This window comes from Cyclopterus lumpus, chromosome 21 (genome assembly GCF_009769545.1).
Source record: "Cyclopterus lumpus isolate fCycLum1 chromosome 21, fCycLum1.pri, whole genome shotgun sequence".
In the NCBI taxonomy this organism is placed as follows: Eukaryota; Metazoa; Chordata; class Actinopteri; order Perciformes; family Cyclopteridae; genus Cyclopterus; species Cyclopterus lumpus.
In genome coordinates, this window is record NC_046986.1 from 25,679,829 (window position 1) to 25,706,869 (window position 27,041).

The 27,041-nt window shown below is 45.6% G+C and overlaps 2 protein-coding genes across 6 annotated transcripts; both read right to left on the bottom strand.

The window, feature by feature from the left end:
• Positions 1-457: 457 nt before the first annotated feature.
• Positions 458-7,465, bottom strand: ndufv3 (NADH:ubiquinone oxidoreductase subunit V3). Of its 2 annotated transcripts, none has more exons than XM_034561836.1 (4): positions 7,082-7,465; positions 5,988-6,099; positions 2,705-4,183; positions 458-753 (listed from the first exon to the last, which is right to left on the bottom strand). In XM_034561836.1, the coding sequence occupies exons 1-4, from the start codon at positions 7,124-7,126 to the stop codon at positions 602-604; spliced, it is 1,788 nt and encodes a 595-aa protein (XP_034417727.1). In that variant the 5' UTR covers positions 7,127-7,465; the 3' UTR covers positions 458-601. The 2 variants fall into 2 exon arrangements, with proteins under 2 accessions (XP_034417727.1, XP_034417726.1); XM_034561835.1 differs by having other exon boundaries at positions 2,705-4,186.
• An 11,488-nt stretch (positions 7,466-18,953) lies between these two features.
• si:ch211-140m22.7 (uncharacterized protein LOC570370 homolog) lies at positions 18,954-27,003 on the bottom strand. 4 transcript variants are annotated; one of them, XM_034560994.1, is made up of 8 exons: positions 26,486-27,003; positions 26,280-26,346; positions 24,380-24,485; positions 22,931-23,373; positions 22,399-22,879; positions 21,083-21,146; positions 19,665-19,789; positions 18,954-19,198 (listed from the first exon to the last, which is right to left on the bottom strand). In XM_034560994.1, the coding sequence occupies exons 2-8, from the start codon at positions 26,322-26,324 to the stop codon at positions 19,167-19,169; spliced, it is 1,296 nt and encodes a 431-aa protein (XP_034416885.1). In that variant the 5' UTR covers positions 26,325-26,346; positions 26,486-27,003; the 3' UTR covers positions 18,954-19,166. The 4 variants fall into 4 exon arrangements, with proteins under 4 accessions (XP_034416885.1, XP_034416884.1, XP_034416883.1 ...); XM_034560993.1 differs by having other exon boundaries at positions 22,399-22,789; positions 22,820-23,373; XM_034560992.1 differs by having other exon boundaries at positions 22,399-23,373; positions 26,280-26,341.
• Positions 27,004-27,041: the final 38 nt, after the last annotated feature.

Sequence of the window (27,041 nt, forward strand, 5' to 3'; positions counted from 1 at the left end):
AGATGACGTCCTACACAGCCTGTCCCTCTGCGCCCTCTTCGGTTTTTTAGCTTGGCAAACGCCATTTACTGCCACCCATTTCCGATGTATATCTCACGCTTTACACTCCTTTATGCATAGATATTCTGTCATCGTATAGTGTTCTTTAAGTGGTCGACAATGAGCATCTATTATGTGTATTAATGTAATACTATTAAATTCTATACGCATAATAGATGCTCATTGTCTACCACTAAAAGAACGCTAGCTGGGATAATTAGGACACTATGTGCAAGCACTCAGGCTAAGGGTGTGGAAATTGTAATAATTAAAATAGAAACACAGATAAAGCACTTGCACACTCAGCTCTATTGAAATGCCCCAGAGGGAGAAAAGCAGCGTTTGATCTGTGCTTATCCTTCTATACGCCCATTCCTTTAGATAAGACAAAACAGAACCACACCAGGAAAAAACAGACTTCATTTCCCATTTCTGTGCTTTAATAATCGAACATTTTAACAGCAGAATTGCATGCAGCTCTGACAGGTGAGGGAATGATCACAAAAAGGGCCAACACCATCATCTTTAAGCAATATAAAGGTTTGCAGCAAGGCCAACTCCTCTAGTGTCTGACGGAGGAGGGCTGCGGGAGACGAAACTTGGCCATCTCCACATCCAGGTCTGAAAATGTGTTGGGGCTGTAGTTGTGGTGCTGGTAGTTTTTATAAGTGCTGTTGTTAAAAGGCTCATCGTGCTCTTGCGGTGCCGCCGCCTCTGCAGATGGAGGGGGGAAAAAATAAGAAGGCATGTAAGAAAGGAGTCAGGCACAAAGGCAAGTATATAAATGTTTATACTGTTCAGTCAATAAAACAAAATAGCACACGGTTAAACAAATAGGCAAAACTGGATCTACTCCTTTTTCCTTGTCCCCGTAACTCATTTTCAGGCAACTAAAACTGTAATTACCACTTGAAAGAGACATTTCTGATAAGCTATAAATTAGAAAAGAAATGTGGCTTTTGAAGGGTAGCAGATTTACATATTCACACATGCTTACAAAAGGTGGTTTATTGTGGGGCATTTCCTATAGCGGTAGGCCCCATTACCCCCAACAGTGTGGAGACACACTGGTGTGAAAAGCCTAAAGGAACATGTTCGTGAGATGAAAGTATGTGAGGGTGCAGACAAAGACAGCTCATACTAGAGTGATACTGGCAGAGATAAGCATGATAGGATCTTAAAAATGTCATTTTATCAAAATCCCATGTGCTTTTTATTAACAATTATAATGTATCCTTTATTTATCCCGTGGGGCAATTCTTCTCTGCATTGTACCCATCCTTAGTTATTAAAGGAGCAGTGAGCTGCAGTGAAGCGCCCAGGGAGCAACTGGGGGTTCAGTGTCTTGCTCAAGGACACTTCAACATGAACTATGGGGAGAGCGGGGATCGAACCGGGTACCTTTGGGTTACGGGACGACATGAGCTACAGCCGCTTTCAATTAAACGGTGCATAATTTTCTTTAAATTACTTTCACATCTAAATGTTCTGGAAACCCCTTCCATGCTGTGACAGTAAGGTTATTAACAACATGTGAGACACAGACATTTACATATTCTCATTATTCGACACCGTACTTATCCCAAGAACAGATTCACAGAATATTAAAAAGGGAAGACAAAGTGGATGCTGTTCCAGGAGGCAGAACTACCCTGCTGGTCAGAGAAGTGTTAGGCATTAAGTGTAACAAAGGGTTGTAGCTACAGGAATGTTTAGGATTTCTATCTGTGACATGTATTCATTGGTAAATATTGGCTGGTAGATTGACATACAGTATTCATATCATGGCTATGATCCAATGATTTTGTAAAAACATCTTGGTTACTTTGTAATCCTGCTCCCTGAAATACTTCCAATGACACCAACCTCTCCCAGCTTCAGAAAAAGAGTCTTCACTGGAACACAGTAGGACCATGTGCACTCTAACATTACTGTTAGCAATAACTTTACCTGTCACAAGGAAACCAGACAATGGTATTACCTGCAACCTTAACGTAGAAAACCTGAAACCCATATTTCATACAAACAGAGACATTAACGACAAGAAAGAGCAATTTATAAAAAAAAAAAATAATAATATCATGGGAGATGGACGATGGAAACTGCTGGAATGCACGTGAGGGGGAGTTTTTAAATAAAGATAGGTGTTAGATTCTTGAGTTATTAGAAGAGGGGAAGAAAGCAGAAACATGAGCAGAATTAGTGTCACAGTATGAACCAATCAACGTCTCTTTGATCATACATTGACAACAGCAGCATCGCTGTGTGGGTGGGGCTAAACCTCAATTAGCAGAAAGCAAGCAAAGGAAATGTTCAAAAATAGTCAAATGCAGAAAACAAAGAAAAGGAATACACCTGCAAGCATTAAGGTGCATGCACACTAGATCCACCCAATGCAAAACCAGCACACTGAGCACCAAGGCAACCAAAGGTTAGAGGTCACAGTAGCGGAATAGAAGCAAACCGAGAGGCTATTTAAAATAATCCAGGGGTGATATTTGTGATCTGCTGTGAAGGAAACAGCAACTACAGTATGTGAGGGAGTTGAACCTATAACACCAGTGTAACAGTATAGAGAGAGACAAGTATTGGCCATCTGTATGGGCTTACAGATCCACAGAGAGGAGAGGTAGAGATTTGGAGAATAGAATGGTGTAGTGTGTACCCTCAAACGGTTCAATGGGTTCAGCTGGGGCGTCCGCATGGAGCTCCTCTCCTGCAGCTTCAGCTACCACTGGAGCAGGGTCCACCAGCTCCTCTGTGCTCTCCACAGGGGCAGATACTTCAGCTGCATCGACAGGCTCTGCAGCAGCTTCAGCTTCTACTGCAGCAGGGTCCACCAGCTCCTCGGTGCTCTCCCTAACCTTGGCAGCCACTTCAGCAGGCTTTGTAGCAACTTTAGCATCTAAAGGCACAGCTTCAGTAGCTTCTGAAGGGGCTTCAGCAGCTTGTACAAGGGCATTGGCAGCTTCTGCGGAGGCACTCTCTGTGGTTTCTAATGGAGCGTCAGTCCGGGCTTTTTCTGGAGATGCAGGCTCGAGCACAACTTCAGCTGGAGTTTTCACTTGGACATCGGGGATGGCAGGGAATGGACTGTCTTCTCTTACTATTGGAGCGGATTCTACCGCAGCTTCTGCTGAAACTTCTGGACTGGTCAGAGTGTATTTGGTGGCAGTGCAGATCTGAGGAGCTGGGTCCACTAACTCCTCAGCGCTAATACCGGTGGCTTGAGCTGCTTCTGTGAGGGCTGCTGCTGGAGCGGCCTCCTGGGCATCCTCAGCAGCACAAGCGGGAGTAGCTTCAGGTTCTGGTGGAACTTCCCTCTGAGCTTTATTATTGTCTTCCTTCACCTCTGATGTGTTCTCCTGGACTTCTGCTTCTTCTTTCACAGTGGATTCTGACACCTGTGGTGGTGAGGTCTTGGTTTCGGTCTTCACTTCAGAGTCAGAGTCAGAGTCAGAGTTAGAGTCAGAGTCGCTGGACGATGAGGATGATGATCTGTCAACCGCTGAATCACCAGGCTCAGAGGAGGCTGCGGCAGCTGGGACTGCATCACCTGTGGCGGTGACTGCAGTGTCGTCTGGTGCTGAAGTTTTTTTGCTTGCATCAACCAGGGGCTCAGCAGCTAGGGGAGCCGCGTCAGCAATAACCTGAGCAACATCTGGCTCAGCAGCTGGGGAAGCTGCGTCAGCAATAACTTGAGCAACATCTGGCTCAGCAGCTGGCGAAGCTGCGTCAGCAATAACCTGAGCAACATGTGACTCAGCAGCTAGCGGAGCTGAGTCAGCAATAACCTGAGCAACATCTGGCTCAGCAGCTGGGGGAGCTGCATCAGCAATAACCTGAGCAACATCTGGCTCAGCAGCTGCACCTACTGCAGGTGGAGCTGTGTCAGAAATAACCTGAGCAACATCTGGCTCAGCAGCTGGGGGAGCTGCGTCAGCAATAACCTGAGCAACATCTGGCTCAGCAGCTGGGGGAGCTGCTGCCTCTGACTCAGCTCCACTGGTAGCAGTGAGAGGCGCTGTGTCTGCGGTGGCACTGGGGTTGGCCAGTGGTTCAGTGTGTGTTGGGAAAAGACTAGCTGGGAAGGGAACTGTTGTCTTATAAGCTAGCAGGGTTGCCCTCTCATCTGGAGCCGCTGCTGCTGAGGAAAATAGTAAATTGGACAAGAGTGGTTAAATAACACTAACATTCATAGTAAGGTGGCATGACTTCCACACATGTGTTTTCCTGGAATTATCCTAATGCAAAAGAAAAAAAATTATCACAGCACAATGTGTTGTTTTTTTTAAAGAAAAACATATTTGTTAACCTTATTTATATTGTACACTATATAGACCTTTTAAATCATCAGCAACACAAGCATGATCTTAAGGAACATTTTCTGCACTGTAAAATTAAAAAAAGTAAGACATTAAGCAAATCTGCACAATTCAAACAATATCTACACATGTAGTCTGTAACATTACGGAAAAATATTGGTAAAACATCATTAGTACACAAAAGCCACCAGCTAGAGAAGCTGAACCCTAAATTGGAGGTCATTTGAAGGTTCTAATGCCTGAAGTATGATAGGACCAAGCAGCATTGGTGACTAACTATTTGGCTTCAAGAACACTGCAGTCATGTGAAGGCTCCCAGCAACAGCCCAAAGAAACATGGGAATGCAGACTGAAAGATATCAGGGAAGCCAGTTTGCTACATGTTTTAAAAGACCTTTTAAGCCCCTATTTACACATCATAGTTAGACTGTGTACAATCTTACAATAAACATGAGCAAATATATTGATGTTATACATCAAGTTAAACAAGAGAACTTGGGCTACAAGAATCAGTAAGCCATTTCCACACAACTCAAACACCAACTGAAAGAATTATGAAAATATAATCATCATTTTGTCAGCCCACTCAGCACGTTTTCAAAACTAGCAACCCGTAGCTCGGTGCTATCAGAAAAAGCCAGATAGCAAAAAGCAAGAGGACGCCACACAGATTCTAAATGTCTTTTCTAAATCCTTCTGCACCAAAGCATTTCTGAGATATGAGCCAAAGAACAGCAACATGAATAGATTTAGCGCTTACAGTCACAAATGTTGCTTATTTGGGGCTTTTTTAATTAATTTTTCTTCTTCTAATCAACAAAGACTGCTATATTTTGATGTATTCAACACCATAAGTAATATAAAAGTGAAATATATGGTTTGGTACATGAGAAAATTCAAATTGCCCAAATCACCTAATTTATCTGTACTAAAACCTCTAACTTTGTTCTGCTTTACTTTTTCAAAGTCAAACTTTGCAGAGAGACTGATCACATATTGTGCTATGACCTCTGGTGTGCTTTTCTGTTTCTGTGCATCTTTCAAAGAGATAATCATCCTGAAAGTGCTTTTTTTTCTAGGCGAACCTGGAAATTCAACTTTTGCTGTCTTTCATCTTTATTTACTCTTACTTACCAGTAACATATATACTAATATGTACACATCTGAACAGAAGCCCACATGTGTTGCCTTTATTAGAACACCAACATTATTCAAATAGCCTTTGTGGTTGCAGAGCTACACCCTTTTTAGTTTGGGTATGATATTTCGAGCAGAAACCTAGAAAATGGCTTGGGGCTTAAAAGAGAGCTACCCAGGCATATCTTCACTTTAGCCTCTAACAAGCTTAGACTTTCGTGATGCAGGTCCTTTTCACAGGAAGAAAAACGTTCTGTGGGAAAATGGGAGGGTCTGTATTTGGTTCTGGCCACAAATGCCGAGGTTCCTAATATTATTAGTGTACAAGGTTCTGAGTTTATATTTAATAAGTCTAAAATTACCTTTGCTGAAGTTTTGCCTATCTTCCATTATTGTAACTAAAGCATTGTATGAAAAGTATTATACAAATACTGTGTATTATTATATTTCAAAGTACATGAAGTCAACAGAATCCAATGGCCTTACTCTTGCTCACAGCCTTTGTCTTTTTCGCCGGCTTTGCTGGTTCTTCGGCCTGAGTGCAGAACCAAGCAGCCGAGCGGCTCCTCAGGAAGGCCCGGTTCTCCAGCTGGAGACACTGCAGAAGAACACAGAGTGATTTCTGCTCAAGTGCCAAACATACAGAGAAACACATTCCATATGGAATATGCAGCAACAACAGAACTCGGACAGAACTACAGCAGGACCCCATATAATTTGAAGACAACTCATAATGTTGCCCCGATATCATTCGACATAATCATACTGACATTTGTATCTAATGGGTCCAGGTTTGTCACATTATCTGGCTGTAAACTGCAGTTGTCAGCATTCCTGAAATGCAGTGCTCTGTCTTTGTGTAGTTTGGTTGGTGGAGTTGAAAATCAAAATGTTTCATCTCTTACATTTTTCAAATCATTATTCAATCAATTATGTCCAGATTGTTATCTTTTTAATATATATATTCCATTGACATATTTAATGACATTTAGCTCTTAGGATTGAGTCATTATTTAAAATTATTATAGTCAGCTGGGGCAGAAGATTTGGCTCAATGAATGGTAGTTTGGTGGCTAGCACTGCCACCTCGCAGCAAGAGGGCCCCGGGTTCGGCCTGGGCGGACCTTCTGTGTGGAGTGTATACATTCTCCTGGTGTCAGCGTGGGTTCTCTGGCTATCTCCCACAGTTTAACGACATGCAGCTTAGGTTAAATGGACTGAATGGTTGTCTGACTATAATATATATATATATATATATATATATATATATATATATATATATATACGTGTCCTGCAATAGACTGTCCAGGTAAATAAATTGTAATGTTGACATGGTTCTAACATATGTATGACGTCATGTCGGAGCTCAGGGTTAGCTTTGGTTAAACATTGAGGAGTAACGTCACACGGTAAGGCCAGTTCTGCAGTCCTGAAGAACCATGGCATCTCGGGGTCAGTGCGAAGGAGACAGCCGCATGGAGTACCAGTGTCGGATTAAATGTCCCCTAATCTCTCTGGAGGTGGTATTCAAACAGGCTACATGTCAAACCATTAGAAGGTTAGCTTTCAATTAGTATTACCTTGAGGGAACCCAGTCGCCCTAACCGCAGCAAGGAGGTCGCCATGTCGTGTTCCCAATGTATTGGTCCGACCGGAAACTGGGAAGTGAGAACAACAGTTCCCCGCCCCCTTCTTCTTCTTTAGCTTTTTATAGCGGTTGGCAAACAGCTTCCGGGTGCATTACCGCCACCCACTAATCTGGAGTGTAGACTTAATGAAAGTAAGGCCGTGGTCGTTTCTTAATATGCGTTCTTCTCCGTACTTGTGTTCTCGTGGACTTGTGAAATGTCATCAGTCGCTGCCCAAGTACTGTTCCAATTCAAAAGTCAGCTTATCCCAAAGCACGGGAAACATATCCGGATGTGACTTGATCCGCCCATTTCCCAAAAGATGCTTCAGAGAAAGTGCGTACTTTGGACAGCCAATATCCCACAATGCATTTCGCACCAGCGACGGGGAACAATGGCGGAGGAGAAAATACTCAACTGAAAGTTGACTTTTTCTAAATACTACTGTTGTTTAGTCACGGAATGTAATTTTAGGATGTTTTCAGGCGAGAAGTTATTAGTTTAAGCATCAAATCTGTGGTCGGTTTGTCGAGATTCAGCGAACAAAAAATATGCGCCGACGGTTTCGGAGATTTGAGGTCCTGCTAGCGGGACCTGTGAGCCTCGCAGCACCGGGCGGTCAGCGCTCAGTGTGGCCGCCGAGAACAGCCTGATCTCGGCAGGACTTTTTTAAATGATCCGCTGGCTCTGATGTCTCCGTAGCGGTTACACATGAGATATCATTCGGGTTTGAAGAATCTAACGAGCACTCTAGAGTTTATTATTAGTTCACAGGTAACGTTAAATCAGTTTAACTGAGGGTTGCAATTACATGTGTAATATATATATATATATATATATATATATATAAACCCACACACACAATTCCAAATAATAATATTTTAAAGGAAAACGAAAAAAACAGGGTTGTCATATTTAGTTTAACTAAAAATTATTTACAGTGAATAATTGGAGTAAACTCATGAGCAAGAACAGCTGAGGTGGTGATGTCATCAAGTCAGCTGTTGTTCCAACTGCAGAAAAACATCCTGCATCCTCCCATCCACTGGAGTCTGGACTCCAAACTCCAAAAGTACACAAGTCTGTACTCAGCGTACTTGGTATTGAGAAATGTCCTAACATCTCTTGTACTAAAAACCCAACGAAAACCAAACAAACAAACTTAAAAATAAAATGTATTCTCAGTATTCTCGCGCTGCCTCTAAATATTCCAGAAGAATTTTCCAGCATTCATCACTAAAGTTTTTCTTGAGTACATTTCCCTCTTCCAGCTCTCTTAGCCCCTTTATTAAAACAAAGAAAACAGGAAAGTAAAACAGAAAAAAATAAAAGTAAGGAAATAACTAAAGATAATAACAGTCAAAATAAAATAAAATTATAACAATGAATAATAAAACACTACTACATTACTAAGTGGCGGACCTGAATGTATCTGAAGAGATTTGAACGGTCCAGGTCACATCTCTTACAACAGTTTACCAGATGCTGGTCATAGAATGTTTGCGCATCCTCTGCGGTGCTGAAGGAGTGTGGGCCTTGTGGTCGACCTTTAACACAGCAGGAAAAAGCATGCGGAACCTCACTCCTTTCTGGTAAAGAAGGGCCTTTACAGGGTTAAATGGCGTTCGCTTCTTGTTGACTGTGGCGCTGTAGTCCGGATAGAAGACGACTCGTCCCCCGCGGTAGTTGAGTTTGTCCCGGGTCACTCTCAGCGCGAGTTCCTTGTCCTGGTAATAGTGAAAGGTCACCATCATTGTTCTTGGTTTGGAGTTATATCCGGAGCGTGGTGCGCCGAGGCCAGTGCGCCCGGTCCAAGGTCGGCGGAGTGGGGAATAAGTCGCGTCCCAAAGTCTCGGTAAAAAATCCCGACATAAATTTGACCGGATCAGTCCCTTCTATTTTCTCTGCCAAGTTGGTCACTCTTAGATTGCACCGCCTCGATCTGTTTTCAAGATCATCCACTGTGTCAGCGAGAATACAGTTTCTATTTTTTAGCGAGGCGCACATTTCTTCGAGGCCGACAATTCTGTCACTGGTCCGACAAGGCTACTTCGATATCCGTAACCCGGCGGCCGTGTTCCTCCGTAGTTTCACGTAGCTTGTTGATCGAGTCCGCCAGTAGGGCCAAGGCCTCATCAATGGTGTTTTTGAGGTCACTAATCAGCATGGCGCGCAACTTCTCCAAGTCCTCCGGTAGAGACGACGAGCCACCCGAGGCTAAACACGAGGGCATTAGATGTTTCCGACGTTAGCCAGTATAAAGCAGAAATAGTGGTTATTTCTTCCATGGTGGATGGCGGAAGTTATAAATGTTTCCATGGAGATAAGCCACGCCCCCTCTCAAGCACGAGTGAAGTGAATGAATTGATTAGATTTTGCCATGATTATGGTCTGGAATTCCTCATATGTGTTCATGATCATTTCCTGCTCCTCAGCGGAGAAAACAGAGGCTCTTCCTTTGAGTTTATTTGCCTTTGTGCTGTTAGAAAATCATGATTTCTGTGATCGACGCTTCCCCCTTTTGAAGTCGGACCGGCACGCGCAATTATCCTGATTACTGACGTCTGGTTCAAATCAACAAGATAGTGTAGTGTCACGGGCTGTCGCTAGGACAGGCTAGCCTGGGGCGGTGCAAAAAGAGCGCTGGACACAGGCACGTCCGAGGGTATTTAACAAAAAAGTAAAGGTTTATTTCCCATCCCACCAGCAAGGTAACGTCCAAACAACAAAGTATCAAAAAAGGGTCCAGTTAGAAAACATAAAACATCCCGGAGGAGAAAGTGGTTAATTAACCAAACAAAACTCAACACTGGTGAATCCAAGCTACGAGGTCCTCTTCTTTGTCGTCCTCTTCCAGGTGCTTGTGGGTTCACCTTCCGCTTGTGTTTTTTCTCCTTCCCAGGTGCTCTCTCTTAAGTCTTCCAGCCCTGCCTCAATCAGGTGCCTTAAGCAGCTGCAGCTGGGTGAGCGGTGAGTCAGGCTGGGAGATGTAGTTCTTGCACTGGTGGCCATTTTGTAACGCCCCTCCACTACCTGTCCCCTTGTGATGCCACAATAGTTTGAGCACGGATCAGCCTTTGAGAAACCGGGATAGCCTGCTTTCAATCATCATGTTAATTTAAGCTGGATAATAGGACATTTGATCGACTTAGTTGGGCCACGTACGAGAAATAGGGCCCTGGTGAGCCGGCCTCCTGCCTTGGCCCTGCTGATGCGTCATGGCCCAACTCCTCTCTATCTCCTTCTGTTTCATGGATTGTGGAGGTCCATTCAAACATTCTGTCATATTCATTGAATGTGTTTATGTAACTCTGTAACGCTGTTCATGATGTACACATGACATCTCTTGCATCTGTCCATCCGGGGAGAGGGATCCTCCTCTGTTGCTCTCCTGAAGGTTTCTTCCCTTTTTTCCCTGTGAAAGGGTTTTTTCTATTATTTTCTATTATTTTTCCTGGGCCCTATTTCTCGTACCTGGCTAACGTGGTTAGCAATGGTTGTAATGAGATTACACAAACCAGGGTTTTCGGTTTCTCGCACCTAAATTTGGCAAAATCACCATAGCAATACATAAAAAAATTTGAACCTGCGCAGGCTCATTCAGTCTAGCTGGATAATCTGGCCACGCCCCCCGAAGAAAATGGCAGCTCACTTCCTTATTGATGAAGGAGCGACATTAGTTAGATTAACGTTTTATAGGGAGAGAGTTCTCCGAGATCGCCGAGATCCGTTATCACGTGATGATGACTTCCTATACGAGCGCTATCGATTCTGCCCACAAGGGATCATTTATTAAAGACCTTCTCGAGCCATACATTGAACACGACATGCCGCAGCATTGACTGTCTCACAGACTGTATGCAGAGCCTTGTGGTACATTGTTCTATAGTGTCGGCAGAAAACATATGGATGTGTTCATTACGTTCACTGGCCATGTCCGAGTAAATGCAATAAAAGTTATATATGGTTATCTCCACATACATGTATATACACTTATATATTATCTACTTGTTCTGAAAGAGTTGAGATAGTCATTTTAGATATAATTGGATGATGCAGGCAGTCGGCGTAATGGCATGCACTTAAAATTAGCCGATACATTTTCCCAACACGGATGCTGCGTTGCGAGTAGATTCCATGAAAGTCAATGCACAGACGAATGGATGCGAATAAAGAGGATTTTCATCCATGTATCTAGACGTTGTGACAACCCACTTCCCATGCCCTAGGTGTCACTGTCCAGTCTTATGTTACAGGTGCTGATTGGCGGGTCGTCAGACGGGATGAGCCACACCTGAGCCGGAGTGGCCTGGCCATAAGAAGGCCCTCTGCATTTGGCTCGCTCTGGCTGGGGGAAGGACATCCAGGGTGACGCTCACCACCATTGCTGCCTGTGCTTTTGTTTTTGTATTCTGATGCGCCTTCACACACCCATACATGCACGGCACTACTGATGACTGATACCTCCACTTTTCATTGTGGTGGGCCGGTGTTTAAAATAAAATAGCTTTTGTTAGCAGGCCGCTCGTTTGTCTCCCTATTTGTTGCTGCTTTTGAGCCGGGTCGTGACATATGAGGGCTCGTCCATTCTTTGTTGATCCAGTGGGACGTTACAGGTCAGCTGTAGCAGTTAAGGTTCTAGCGTGGTTGGCTGTGTGCCTTGTGTTGACTGGGTTTTGCAATCCAGTTATGTGGGAGACATTTGAGTGGTAAGTTGACTGTTTTTTTCCGTGTTCCCTGTGTTAACTGCTGTTTTTCTGTCCCTGTTAGGCTGAAGAGCGGATTTCCTTGGAGTTCGTTGGGGTTTTTGTAGTGTGGTGCCAAAAATGCTTGGAGCATTTGTCTCGGGGCACATCCGAGGCTGTAGGTGGGTTGCCAGTATATGGTGGCTTTACCGAGCCTCCGGGCTTAAGTGCATAAATACCCACCAGAAGTAGCACCTGAAGACTAGGAGGTAGTTTAGCTAGTGTCTTGTTAGAGGGATGGGATTTCAGTGATGTTTGGCTGTTTATGGGACGTTTGATCTGTGGCTGTCGGGTTGGAGAAGAAAATAAAACTTAGGTTGGGTGTTCAGGTAGGTGAGAAATAATCCTCTGGGTTGTTATGGCTAGTGTTGAGGACTTTGTGAGAGCTCCATCGGAGGAGTTCTTGGAACATTGTTCGAGGGATCAGTTGATGAAAATTGCTGAGCATTATCAGATGGATGTGGGGGATAAGCGTTTGAAGGAGAACATGAATCGCCCTCCTCCTATGAATCGCCACCTTAACGTGGTGGAGGAGTTTGAGTGGCTCAGTGATCCTGGGAGCTATGTTGTCCGGGGCGTCAGCCCCTGGTAGGGTCTCCCAAGGCAAACAGGTCTCGGGGGAGAGCCCAGACTAAGAGCGGTTCAACAAACCCTGATGATAAGCAGCCCACGGATTGTAGCCACCTTGCCCGGACAAGGGAAACCGGGGCACCCTCCCGGAGCCAGACCCAGGAGGGGAGCTCGTCGGCGAGCGTCTGGTGGCCGGGCTTTCGCCCATGGGGCCCGGTCGGGCTCAGCCCGAAAGAACAGCATGGAGCAGCAGTCACCCTGTGGACCCACCACCCGCAGGGAGAATTATCGGGGTCGGGTGCTATGTAGACCGGGCGGCGGGCCAGGCGGGAGACCTGGGCGGGCCGATCGCCGGCAGCATAGACTAGCTCTAGGGACGTGGAACGTCACCTCACTAGCGGGGAAAGAGCCGGAGCTGGTGCAGGAGGTGGAGCGGTACCAGCTAGATATAGTTGGGCTCATGGGCTCTGGAACCAAGCTCCTGGAGAAGGGTTGGACTTTGTCCTTTTCTGGAGTTGCCCAGGGTGAGAGGCGCCGGGCGGGAGTGGGGATACTCACGAGCCCCCGGCTGAGCGCCGCTGTGTTGGAGTTTTCCCCGGGGAACGAGAGGGTCGCCTCCCTGCGCCTACGGGTTGCGGGGAGTAAGGCTCTGACTGTTGTTTGTGCTTATGCACCGAACAGCATTTCGGAGTATCCGGCCTTCTTGGAGTCGGTGGGAGGGGTCCTGGAAAGGGACCCCTCCCACCGACTCCATAGTTCTCGGCTTGCCCGATCTGAACCCGAATGGTGTTTTGTTGTTGGACTTCTGTGCTAGCCACAGTTTGTCCATAACGAACACCATGTTCGAACATAAGGTGGCTCATAAGTGTACCTGGTACCAGAACACCTTAGGCCGGAGATCAATGATCGACTTTGTAATCGTATCATCTGATCTGCGGCCGTATGTCTTGGACACTCGGGTGAAGAGAGGAGCAGAGCTGTCAACTGATCACCACCTGGTGGTGAGTTGGATCAGATGGCGGGGGACTCGGCTAGAGAGACCTGGCAAGCCCAAATGTGTAGTAAGGGTGAACTGGGAACGTCTGGCAGAGGATCCTGTCCGGGAGGTCTTCAACTCCCACCTCCGGAAGAACTTCTCACAAATCCCGAGGGAGGCTGGGGACATGGAATCCGAGTGGACCTTGTTCAAAGCCTCTATTGTGGACGCGGCTGCTCGGGGCTGTGGCCGGAAGGTCATCGGTGCCTGACGTGGCGGCAACCCTAGAACCCGGTGGTGGACACCGGGGGTGAGGGAAGCCGTCAAACTGAAGAAGGAGGCCTTTCGGGCCTGGCTGGCCCAGGGGTCTCATGAAGCAGCTGACGGGTACCGGCGGGCCAGAAGGGCTGCAGCGACGATGGTCGCGGAGGCTAAAACTCGGGCATGGGAGGAGTTCGGGGAGGCCATGGAGAAGGACTTTCGGTTGGCCTCAAGGAAGTTCTGGCAAACCATCCGACGGCTCAGGAAGGGAAAGCAGGGTCTACCCCAGGCTGTTCTCAGCAGGGGGGGGGGAACTGCTGACCCGGACTGGGGACATCGTCGGGCGGTGGAAAGAGCACTTTGAGGAACTCCTAAACCCGGCCAACATGTCCCCCGGAGAGGGGGCAGCGCCGGAAGACTTTGGGGTGGATTCACCCATATCCCTGGCAGAGGTCGCTAAGGTAGTCAAGGCGCCAGGGGTGGATGAGATCCGCCCTGAGATGCTGAAAGCGCTGGACATTGTTGGGCTGTCTTGGTTGACACGCCTTTTCAGTGTCGCATGGGGGTTGGGAACAGTGCCCATGGCCTGGCAGACCGGGGTGGTGGTTCCCATCTTCAAGAAGGGGGACCGGAGAGTGTGCTCGAACTATCGTGGTATCACACTGCTCAGCCTCCCGGGAAAAGCTTATGCCAGGGTGCTGGAGAGGAGGCTCCGACCGCTTGTCGAACCTCAGATTCAGGACGAACAGTGCGGATTCCGTCCCGGTCGTGGAACAGTGGACCAGCTCTTTACCCTCGCAAGATTACTGGAGGGGTCCTGGGAGTTTGCCCAATTAGTTTACATGTGCTTTGTAGACCTGGAGAAGGCTTTCGACCGGGTCCCTCTGGAGTTTTTGTGGGGGGTGCTGCGGGAGTACGGGGTGCCGGACCCGTTGGCACGGGCCATCCGGTCTCTGTACGCCTGCAGTAGGAGCTGTGTTCGTCTCCTCGGTAGTAAGTCAGACACGTTCCCGGTGGGTGTTGGCCTCCGCCAGGGCTGCCCTTTATCACCGGTCCTGTTCGTGACCTTCATGGACAGGATATCTAGGCGCAGCCAGGGGGCGGAGAGGATCCGGTTCGGGAGTCTTGGGATCGCCTCTCTGCTGTTTGCGGATGATGTGGTCCTGTTTGCCTCCTCGGACCGTGACCTTCAGCATTCACTGGGGCGTTTTGCAGCCGAGTGCGAAGCGGCAGGGATGAGAGTTAGCACCTCCAAATCTGAGGCCATGGTGCTCTGCCGGAAACCGGCGGATTGCTCCCTCCAGGTGGGGGCAAACTGCCTACCCCAAGCGAAGGAGTTCAAGTATCTCGGGGTCTTGTTCACGAGTGAGGGTAAGGTGGAACGGGAGATCGATAGGCGGATCGGTGCGGCTGCAGCAGTAAAACAGGCGCTGTACCGGTCCGTCTTAGTGAAGAGGGAGCTGAGCCGGAAGGCAAAGCTCTCCATTTACTGGTCGGTCTACGTTCCAACCCTCACCTATGGTCACGAACTCTGGGTCGTGACCGAAAGAACGAGATCTCGGATACAAGCGGCCGAAATGAGCTTCCTCCATAGGGTGGCCGGGCTCAGCCTTAGAGATAAGGTAAGGAGCTCGGACATCAGGGGGGAGCTTGGAGTCGAGTCGCTGCTCCTTCGTGTCGAAAGGAGTCAGCTGAGGTGGTTCGGGCATCTAGTCAGGATGCCTCCTGGACGCCTCCCATTAGAGGTTTTCCGGGCACGTCCAACTGGTAGGAGGCCCCGGGGAAGACCGAGGACACGCTGGAGGGATTATATCTCCCGGCTGGCCTTGGAACGCCTCGGGATCCCCCAGAATGAGCTGGAAAGTGCTGCGGGTGAGAGGGAGGCCTGGGTCGGCCTGCTGAACCTGCTGCCACCGCGACCCGACCCCGGATAAGCGGGTGATAATGGATGGATGGATGGATGAGAAGCATCTTAAAAGAAAATCTTGTTGAAATGGGGATGCTCTACTCTAAACTGCATCCTGTTGGTTCTGTGTCAGACAAGTTTGGTGCATCTGCCTCGAGTGGAGCTGGAGTGAGTGATGATACAGAGTTAACTTTTGACAAGCGCAAAGAGTTGTTGTTGTTGTTGCAAGTTGAAATTAAAAGGCTTGAACTAGAAGAGTGCAGGTTGAGAGTGAGGGATGGTCATGGGCCTTCACAGGATTTTGATGTTGCCGTTAATCTGAGGTTGGTTCCTCCGTTTTGTGAGCAAGACCCAGATACCTTTTTCTAGCTTTTTGAACGGGTAGCAGAGAGTAGAGGCTGGTTGGATGCTGAGCGTACGTTACTTTTACAGTGTACTCTTACAGGAAAGGCGCAGCAAGCGTATTCCACGCGCGATGTAGCCGGTAGCAGAATGTATGTGTCGGTCAAAGCTGCAGTGTTAAGAGCCTATGAGTTGGTGCCTGAGGCATACTGCCAGAGGTTTAGGTCTTGGGAGAAGTCTGGGAGGCAGACACATATGGAGTTTGTCAGGGAGTTAACCGCTCACTTCAGTTGTTGGTGTACTTCACTGGGGGTTCATTCGTTTGATGCTTTGTATGATTTGATAGTTTTGGAGCAGTTTAAAGATTCCAATCCTCGTCACATCGCTACATATCTAAGTGAACGGAAAGTCAAGACAGCGGCAGAGGCTGCCATTCTGGCAGATGAGTATGTGTTGATGCACTGGGCAGACCGCGAGGGCATTAGGCCTCGGGACGCTGCCTCGAGGGAAACGGTGGGAGGAAGGAGTTGGTCCTCGGCAGGGTAGACTGGAAAGGACCGCACGTGGTCAGCTGCCAGTTGAGGCTAGTGACCAATAGGGTTGTCACGATACCAAATTCTAACTTCGATACGATACCTGCCATAAATATCACGATACCCGATATTTACGATACGATACCAGAATTCGATACGATACCACAAATATGATACGATACTGGTATATTTATCTATAATAGTAATAAATAAAACATCCCTTTTTGCCAGCTTGTTCCTTCCCAGCTTTTTCAACACTTAACAAATGGCATTAATTTTAGTATTAGCCTACAGCAAGATATTAATGAAAACTACATGGTGCCATCACAGCATTGATTATACACGGCTATGTAGGCCTTTTGTCCGTATCTGACCAGATGACTACATAGTTCCTTCCATAAGTATGAGCAACTGTAGAGTTCATATTTTATCTTAATTCATGGAATAATTATTTTTCCTTAACTAAAATAAAAAAGACTTAGCTGAAGATCCACCAGCATGTAGCCATTTTGCATCAATTGTGTTTCATTTAGTACACGTGTGTGCATTGTGACATCATGATCATATAGACTGGTCGTCAGAGGCTAAAGGCTACTCGTGTTAGGCTGTATGTGGGTGAGCTTAAGGTGTGCATCATGTTTATAATCACATTTGATTACCTGTCGTTCATTGAACTCTTTGAAAAGGTCGGGGTGTCTGTCTGAAAGGTGCTTTAATGTTTGACGTGTTGCTCCTTGGTCTGAGTGGCTTTGAAACACGTTTTGCAGACTGGTCTTTGTATGTCAGTCGGCCTTCCCTTTTTTTTTTTTTTACAAAAAGTCACAAAAAGCGCCTGCACGTGACGCCATGTTGTCTCCCCAGCGATCACTGAGTGAGAGCGCACTGCCTGTTATTGTGTGAGCGCTGCGCAGCCCCGCCTCCTTGCAGTCAACGCGCTGGGCAGCATTAAAGGAGCGGAGCAGTGAGTGCGCTCTGATCGCGCGCTATTTTAATAAAGTATCGATACTAAAAATATGCAAAACGGTATCGTTTTGAACGTACTGGTACCGCGGTACCTTTTTAGTAACGGTACACCGTGCAACCCTAGTGACCAATGCCATTACTGTAAGGTCAGGGGACATTGAAAGGCTGAATGCCCTGTTAGGACACGTTCAAACAGTGGTATTGTCCATGCGCAACTATCCTGTGAACTGACATCTGGCTAAAAAAAAACCCCGATGGTTTGAGTGCGGATCAGCCTTTGAGAAACTGGGATAGCCTGTCAATTCATCTTGTCAATTTTAGCTGGCTAATAGGACATTTGATCGACTTAGTTGAGCTACGTACGAGAAATAGGACCCAGATCCGATGTGAGGTCCTGGGACAGGGATGTCGTATGTGTACAGATTGTAAAGCCCTCTGAGGCAAATTTGTCATTGTTATGAATAAAAAAAGGAATCCCCAACACTGACATTAAGGAATATTATTATGGTGGCAGAGGAGTTTTAGATAGAAAGGAAATTAAAACATAAGCAAACTACTAATAAAAAATGTGAAAAAAAGGTTCAAGAAAAAGAATGACTGTTTGAAGGGGTGATAAATACATAGTGAAAAAGTAATAGATTAGTTATCATTTGCCTCCGTTCTGAAGACAACCCAAAGCTGAAAGCTAAACAAATCAGGTTTTAGGGTAGGATAATAGTTGTAAGTATACATTAATAATATTGATATGTGCATGCACGACAACCAAAGATGAAAGAGTTGAAGTGATTCATTTCCAACTCAGATACTAAAACAAAGGTTCCCAAAATGTGGGGGAGGACGGGACAAAGACACTAACAGAAAGACTTCACTATCTGATCTTCAACTAAATTAATCCCAGGGTCTCTGAACTACAACTGTGTAAAAAGAAAAAGGTGCCTCGCCTCACCTACCGTCTGCAACCTCCACCTCAAACCTTCTTTCCACATTCTTTAAAAAGAGAATGACATGACATGAACAAAGAGAATTAACTCCATTAAAGTTCTGCAGCAGTTGGAATGGATCATTACTCCCACCTTTCATTTTAAAGCTGGTCATCCTTCAGGAAACTACATAACCACCGCTTCCCTTGATCTCCGTCTCCACACACCACTACACTTTAAAAAGTCATAATTTCTTGTCTTCCTCGTGGAACTCTCCTGCATAACATGATTTCATGTTGTTTCCTTGAGGTAATGATCAAGATTTCACAAAGCTTGTGAGGGCTGACCCTGAATCACAGCATACTAAAATGTTGATTTGACTAAATTGCTCACTCCGCTCCAATACAACATTATACACATTCAAACAATGAGCACTCTTAAAACCCACTTTCTAGCGCGGCTCAGCTACTGCAAAATTCCTTCCTTTCTGTAAAAAAAAAAAAAAAAAAAGAGAGGTTGAGGTCTCTCTCGCTCTAAAATAAAATGCCAACTGCTGAGACTGAGTGATGTTCCCTGAGAGCAGCAGAAAGAGACATGCATACAACAAATATGGAAAGGGATTTATTGTTTTAATTCACATTCAGCTCATTTCACAGCTCTAAATTCAATTTTGTCTGCAACAAATGTACATCCATTCATAAACTATATCGCTACAGCCATGGAAACTTTTCTCACATACAAAACTAGAGGTGATGGTTTGTTAACACAGATATAAAGGGAAAAGGCAACATAAAACAATGTTTATTGCAAAGTGCTGCTGTTCATTTCTGGGTAACTTCATCCAACTTGGGCTCTGAAAAAAAAAAGAAAAGAAAGTAGAAGTTTGATTATGTACTCAGGTGACCATGAATATCCATAATCAATTTTACTAGCTGTAAACTGTTAAAAATAAAATCGGACAAATTAAGACACCTTTAGACAGTGCCACGACTACAATCATGTCAGTTTATTGCCTGTCACACAGTGCGAGATGGGTCAAATAAAATTCTGGTTGCATTCTGTGTCAGACTGTGCAGTATCAATGTGAGGCATGTCTGATTGCTATGTTCAACTGAGCTGTTTTGAAAATGAAACTAAAACAAACGATGTGGTCAAAGTGCTGACAAGGCAAAACATAACTTCAATGTTTATCTGCGGCAATCTGCAAAAGCTTTAAATCAATAACATTTTAAAATAAAAAACAACTCTGTTCAGGCGTTAACAGCTGGAACTATACTACTACTATACTCAACAATCACAAGTTAAATTGGTTGACTCACCTGTAAATTTGAACTCTGGGAAAGATGCGAGATCTCCACCACCATAGAGTCTCTGGAGCTTCGCTACCTCCTCTGCCAAGGACTTTTCATACTCTGACCCTGCATCCACTAACCCCCCAGTAGCCCTACAGGAGGACAACGATCAGTTATCCACAAAGCTACATCATTCTCTCCCACAATAAATGCATTATATGGGAGTGATATACTCATCAGTACACATTCAAAAAGGCAAGTACACAATCAGGCTTTATTTATGATACATTTTTTAAATGTAATAATCAGAGGATCAGCAGTTCGATCCCTGGCTCCGCTAGTCCATGTCAAATTGCTCCCGTCGCTGTTCTACAGTGTGTGAATGAACAAAGGAAGTAAGTGTATTTCCCAAGTTTTAGCGTATTCATCTAATTCCTGCAGCTTAGATTCACCAGGAGTCAGGTCTTATTTGCAGCTAACAATTATTGTGGGGTGGCTGTGGCTCCGTGTAGGGTTAGTGTGGCATGGGCCCTATAAAGTGATTGAGAGGGTGAGCGAGGTGAGACAACCTGGGGAGATGGAAATCCTGTCAAATTGATCACATCAATCTTTTAAAGAAATGTCAGGCCCCCCGACAATGTTACAGTGGAAACATTAACCGTTGAAATCCAAGATCCTGTCAGAGGTACCTCTGGGGGCCGGGCCCACCAACAAGACATGGCAGAACTGACTAGTCAATTCAAGGATGTGTTTTCTGAGGAGTCACATAGTGCCTGGTCCAGCCCAATTGTTCTGACTGAAATTTAATGAAATCTCCCAAATTTGATGCCGACCCCATGCCAAGAGTGGATGGGTTGATCACTCTTGATCATACCATGGATTACTGGCAGGTTCCCCTCAAAGAAGGAGCCAAGGAAAAGACTTTGGTACCCCAGAAGGACTGTATCACTATAAAGTCCTGCCCTTCGAAGTCCATGGAGCACCAGCCACCTTCCAGAGGATGATGGACCAGGTGCTCCAACCTCTTTGAGTACACAGCTGCCTACTTAGACACTGTGATCATCCAGAGTACCGACTGGACCTCCCACGTAAGCCACCTGAGAGCCGTCTTGGGAAGCCTACGGCAAAGTGGCCTGACTGCCAATCCCAAAAAGTGTCACTTTGGTCGAGAAGAGGCAGAGTACCTCGGCTACACTATTGGAAGAGGCAGTGTAAGACCTCAAAAGTGGAAGACATAACCACCTAGCCTAAGCAAGCAACAAAACGGCAAGTAAAAACATTCCTGGGACTTGTGTGCTATTAGCCGTCACGTTGAACCTGTGCTTGCTTTGATCATGCAGCTACAGTTTAAACCTCTGCTACGTCCAGGTTACCTATGCCTGTTGGTGCCCTGGAAAGTTGAGGGAAAAAAAAAAAAGCTGCTTGGTGAAGTTAGTGAGACTTACTGGCTTTTTGTGGAGTACTCGCGTATAGAGTCCAAGAAGAGCTTCTGGATTGGGTCCATTTGAGCTGAGTCACAGGAAGAAAAAATAAAATCAACACATTTCAAGAAAAAATACTCCATCTTCATGAGTATGGCTATCTGTTCATTTGGCTAGAACAAATAACAACCGATCTGATTTTAACTGTAACCCTCATGCACATAACAGCACCTGGGAGTTGTAGACAGAGTAGCCGTAAGATCGGAAAGAAGGAGTATAAGTTAGTTAACAGGCTAAAAAGGTTGCTGTGATAGGTCATGCTCAGCAACAAATTACCAGAGCTGCAGTAAGGTATAGGTTGCCAACAATCAAACAAATTATTAACAGGGAACTTTAAGAACAAATATTAAATCGTCACGTTTGGCTCCACACACACCAAGGTGCTTTTAACGTGAAAGAAAGTTTACATTCACACATTATCCATTTACAAAATACAACCAATAATAGGACCACACATGTAGGGATTGATTACATATTCATTTTACCACGTAACTTCCAAGTAAGTGCGATTAGTGCGAGGAAAAAAAGGGGGTGGAGAGAAGTTTGAGGGAAGAAAAATATATAAGGTGACAGCTTGCAACCTTCTTCTTCACCTCTGGAAACATTATGTTCAACAATCACAAATCCAAAATCAAGCAGAACAGTTCCATAAAACCATAATATTTAGGAGATGGACAGTGCTGAACATTATTTGATATCAAGTTGGAAGATCTATTGAATTAAGAATGGGAATGATATATAAAACATCTGTATGAGTAAACGGTGGGAAGAGCAGATCAGTTACTTATGCAGGAAGGTGAAAACTATGGATTAAAAACCAAAGAAAGGAGTGCAGTTAGCAGACAGACGTTAGCAACTGAAAATGAATGAACCATGCCAAAAAGCCAGAGGCGAAATGCTGTGCAGTTAAGACATGCATCGTATGCTAGATGGCTGAAGCAGCACAAACACGTGAGACAATGAGTTGAACTACAGCTAAATAAAAAGGTGACCCAGCCATGTGGGGCAGGAGTGTACTGTGACATGAAGAAGGGAACCCATTGTTTAAGGTTTATGGGCTAAAATGGATCACTGAGGGACTATAAGGAACAACCTGTGCAAGGAAAGAAAAAAAAGTAGTGTATTTGTGATGTCAGGTATCTTTACGGTTTATCCTTACGCTCATCACAAACGACTACTATTCATATAAATATTCATAGAAATGGTGAAATGACTGCTGGTAGACTGAAGAGTCCACAGAGGAAAAGGATTGTGGGGGAGGGGGTGGTTGTATTGTGTACCCTCAAGCGGTTCAATGGGTTCAGCTGGGGTGTCCGCCTGCAGCTCCTCTCCTGCAGCTTCAGCTACCACTGGAGCAGGGTCCGCCAGCTGCTCGGTGCTCTCCACAGGGGCAGAGACTTCAGCTGCAGCCTCATCGACAGGCTCTGCAGCAGCTTCAGCTTCTACTGCGGCAGGGGCAGCTTCAGCAGGGACAACTTCAGTGGCATCTTCCACAACTGGTACAGCATCTGTAGCAGGGGTTTCAGGAGCAGCTGCGACAGGAACTTCAGCAACAGGTTCGACAAGAGGTTCTGCTGGAGCCGGTTCTGGAGCAGATTTAACCAGTGCTTCACTAACTAGGGTAGCTTCAGCAACAGATGCTACAGCCACTGGTGCAGCTTCGGCAACAGCCTCGACAATGGGCGCAGCTTCGGCAACAGCCTCGACAATGGGCGCAGCTTCGGCAACAGCCTCGACAATGGGCGCAGCTTCGGCAACAGCCTCGATAATGGGCGCAGCTTCGGCAACAACGGGCGCCGCTTCGGCAACAGCCTCGACAATGGGCGCCGCTTCGGCAACAGCCTCGACAATGGGCGCCGCTTCGGCAACAGCCTCGACAATGGGCGCCGCTTCGGCAACAGCCTCGACAATGGGCGCCGCTTCGGCAACAGCCGCGACAATGGGCGCCGCTTCGGCAACAGCCGCGACAATGGGCGCCGCTTCGGCAACAGCCTCAATCACCGGTGTGACCTCAACTGCTGAGGGAGTTTCAGAAACTTCCATAGTGTGAGATGCTTCAACAACTGCAGCAGCAGCTTCTACCACAGGGGTAGTTGCCACAGCCTCGGGTGCAGCCGCAGAGGGTGTGGGCTCTGCGACTGATCTAGCTGCAGCTTCAGCAGCAGCGGGTACTGCTGATCCTTTCTTGGGAAACTCATACGACTTGTGCTGGATCAGTTTCTCTACATCGAAGTATGTTTTAGCCTGGTCTTTGTCTACGACAAAGAAGGGGGGCAGACAGACAAGATGCATTATTTTTTTAACATATGTATATGGTTGAATGACAAAATGCCCACTATAATCCTACATTTAACAAAATGGCAACATTCTAGACAATAAAATGAAATCCTGGAAGATGTACTGGAAGGTGGAATCCATTACCAGTTTACAGGAAAATAAAGAAATATCACACGCCTTTGAGTTAAGGGATACAAAAAAAAATGATTAGAGAAAGACCTAGAGAAAGCTGTTGACAGAGGAACTGTAACCTTGACGACAGCAGCTTTATATTGAGATAAAAAGGAGTACATTATAATCAAAATGACCTAAATGCAACAATAGTCTGCTGATAGGACAGTGAGAAAGTCAAGTAATCTTCAAAAGCTGTGGAAGGAAAGCCAGAAGGGAAGAATTCTGAACTATGGTTAACAAATAAGAGGAAAAGAAATTGCGTAATAATTTTTAAAAAGTGGGAGGAAAATAGAAATGCCAGTAAATTGCTGAATCAGTCAATGCTACCAATATATTCTCACTGGTGTTAGAAGAGGTTCTGCCCAGCAGTAGCGATGCACCAATCCACCTTTACAGTCCCAATTGAGCTACCTGGGCTTTGGGAATCTACTGATACAACGTATCTATACCATGCCAGTGCTAAATCAATAAGCTCACTGTGTGGAAGTGACTGGTATTATTCTTTATGTGCAGACTGGATTATGTAGGTCAGACCAGATAGCATGCATGCCATGATGCAGCTGCTGCATGTTATGCATTTTTGCCAAGACTTCACTCCTAACCTTTCCTACAACATTGTTCCCAACAATGTAATTTGACCGTATGTCTGTCAGACTGTACTAGCAATCAACAGAAATGTGAGGTTTTAAAACTGGTGTGGCAATCAACTTCAAAATACAACTTCCATCTACATTGACACTGAACAGAGTGAGTTTCATTTGATAAATGCTCGGCCACATGTTGAGACAGCAGCGACTCTCTGAAACCTACCAGAACTGTTCTTTTTTGAAGACTTCTTGGAACCTCCAGATTTTGTGCTAAGGGCTGCAGCTGCAGGTGCTCTGTTCAGAGTAATCCAGCTCTCAGCCTGCAAACACTGACAACAAACACACAGTACATTAGATTGAGATTTTTTCTTACCTTGAAAAAGGAGCAATGAGGTTGTTGAGCAATACAAACCACACTGGGATTACTGGGCCAGCCTGGGTTTTCACATTTACCTGTCTTGACAACAGGGGCTGTGTCCCTGAGCGTACACTTATAAAACAGAGCAACAGATCCACAATAAATGTTTGCAGAAGTACAAATGAGGAAATGTACACAAAATAATCAGTTTTTTTTCCTTCTATAACTCCCAGATCAAACGACCCAGCAGGGATCAGTCTCACACCACAGTAAGCATGCCATGGTCTCCATAGTGTCACCAGTGAGCTCTGATAGTAACATCTGATAGGTGCTGTCAGCTTGTCTATGTACAGTACACTGTATCTGTCCTCATCAATTAAACCATGTATGAATCAATACAGTTGTGTTCACTGTCTACAGACATTTTATTTTACACATAAAAACTCAAATCAAACTTTGTGATGTATTAGAAGATATTCTTGAAAACACTCTGTTCTGCAGCTCTTTAATGATAACATTGAGTCTAACCGATTTGAGATTTCAATTGTTTAGGGTCTTTTTACAATTGAGGTTGTGTATGAAATAGTTATGGCTCAGTAGCACAAGCACAAGGTGTGCAGAAGGTTGAAGCTGAACCTCTGATATGAGCACCTCTAGTGGCGTTAAGGTGATTTCTACAAGACACTTGAGCTGGGTTTAGAGACCACGTGGTTTTGTTCCAGACCAAACAAACCAGTCTTGAACCTTAAACTGCTGCTAAGCTTATGACAAAACAGCCCCAGGTCTCTGCTGGATCCCTGTTCTAATATAGACTGTCCACAATTAAGGTTTCCAACCTTTAGAACTGACTCTACATGTTGATGAAGCTACTGCACGTAGACATGACACACTATAATTTGAAAATATGATGGCTATATGATATTTACATTTCAATCTATTGTATGCTTTATTGCACGATTCCAGCACATTACAGGTTGTGTGCATCATTTATGAACATTTCCCCAGGACTCTGACACGTTCCTATCTTTTGAAAGGTTGGGTTCTCCACTACAATTTAAAAATACCGTTCTGTGGGTTGGAACGATGAGTTTGTAATGACGTTACATGGCTCAGTGTGGTCAAAGTGAACATGTCCAGGAGCATTTTAAGAAGGACAGCTATTTACATTCATGAGCAGTTCAGCAGAGGACCAGCTGCCAGGCCTGTGTGTCTGGTTTGAGCCTTCTCCACTAAGGCGTGCAGTCAGACAACCAACAGGCCACAAGTATGTGTTGTAACTCTGTAACACTGTTCATTCTGTACACATGACATCTATTGGTTCTGTCCATCCGGGGAGATGGAATCCTCCTCTGTTGCTCTCCTGAAGGTGTCTTCTCTTTTTCCCTGTGAAAGTTTTATGTTTTTGGGAGTTTTCCTGTGTGAGGATGTAAGGGTCCTGGGATGTCGTATGTGTTATGATTGTAAAGCTCTCTGAGGGGAGTTTATAATTTGGGGCTATACAAAATAAACTGAATTGAATTGAAAAGTAATGGCTCACATGTGTGCTTATAGAATACATGAAGAAAAGCACACATTTAAAGCACCACGCATTCAACTGAGAGCATTGCTAGCTTCAGGGACTGGATCTGCTTGTTCTGTTTCTGGTAAGAGCTCGCAGACACGAGGACGACCCAGACAAACCAGTGAGAACCCAGTCCGAAGCGTCCCCCGATACTGGGCGAGTGGACAGCAAAGCATGCAGTCCGGCTGTTGGTAGAACGGTTACCTTGACACAGCTCAGTCGTCCCAGCCTCAGCAATGAAGCCGCCATCTTTCGGTACAGCCTGCCTGTGCTAGACATCAAGTACACATTAATCAAGAAAATCCTACTTTATCAAGTTCCATCAGCATCGTAAAGTGTGACCTTGGCCTCAGCCTACAGTGAAGAGAACTGCTATTCTCAACTCAATGTGGACAAAATGTGGTTGTTACCTTTCGATAAGTAAGGAAGTAGTAAGCTTCTTTTCAGCTGGTTGGGTCTCAGCAGCGGGTCTCCAGAAGCAGCGGGTCGTCGCAGCAGCAGCAGCAGCAGCAGCAGGTCTCCAGGAGCATGGACGTGATTCTGCACCCTTTAAAACACGCTTTTATGGCGTTCACACATGAGAGGGAGCTCCGCCCCCTCCCGACCGTGGCCAACGCGTGTAGTCTGTTATCACGTTGTTGTCTTTCTTTTTACACTGTGTGGTCAAATTCGACACTGCTGCTGTTCTCTAATGTTATAACTTAGATATGTGTGTGGTCTGCTGTTCACTCACTACTAAATGTAGCTTTTGGTGTGAACAGTGGCGGATCAGGCAACACAGCAACTCCTCTTCATGTACTTTCCATGTGATATATATGTGGTATACCCCATGGAGAGCTGAGCATGTGTCATTTACATAAGAAACCCGTTCAACGCCACCAACACGCAGAGTGACGGCTCTCGTGCATCTCCTGTGTACATTCTGTACTTTTTCGAAGGGGCGTGAGTTGTGTGGTCTCTGACGCA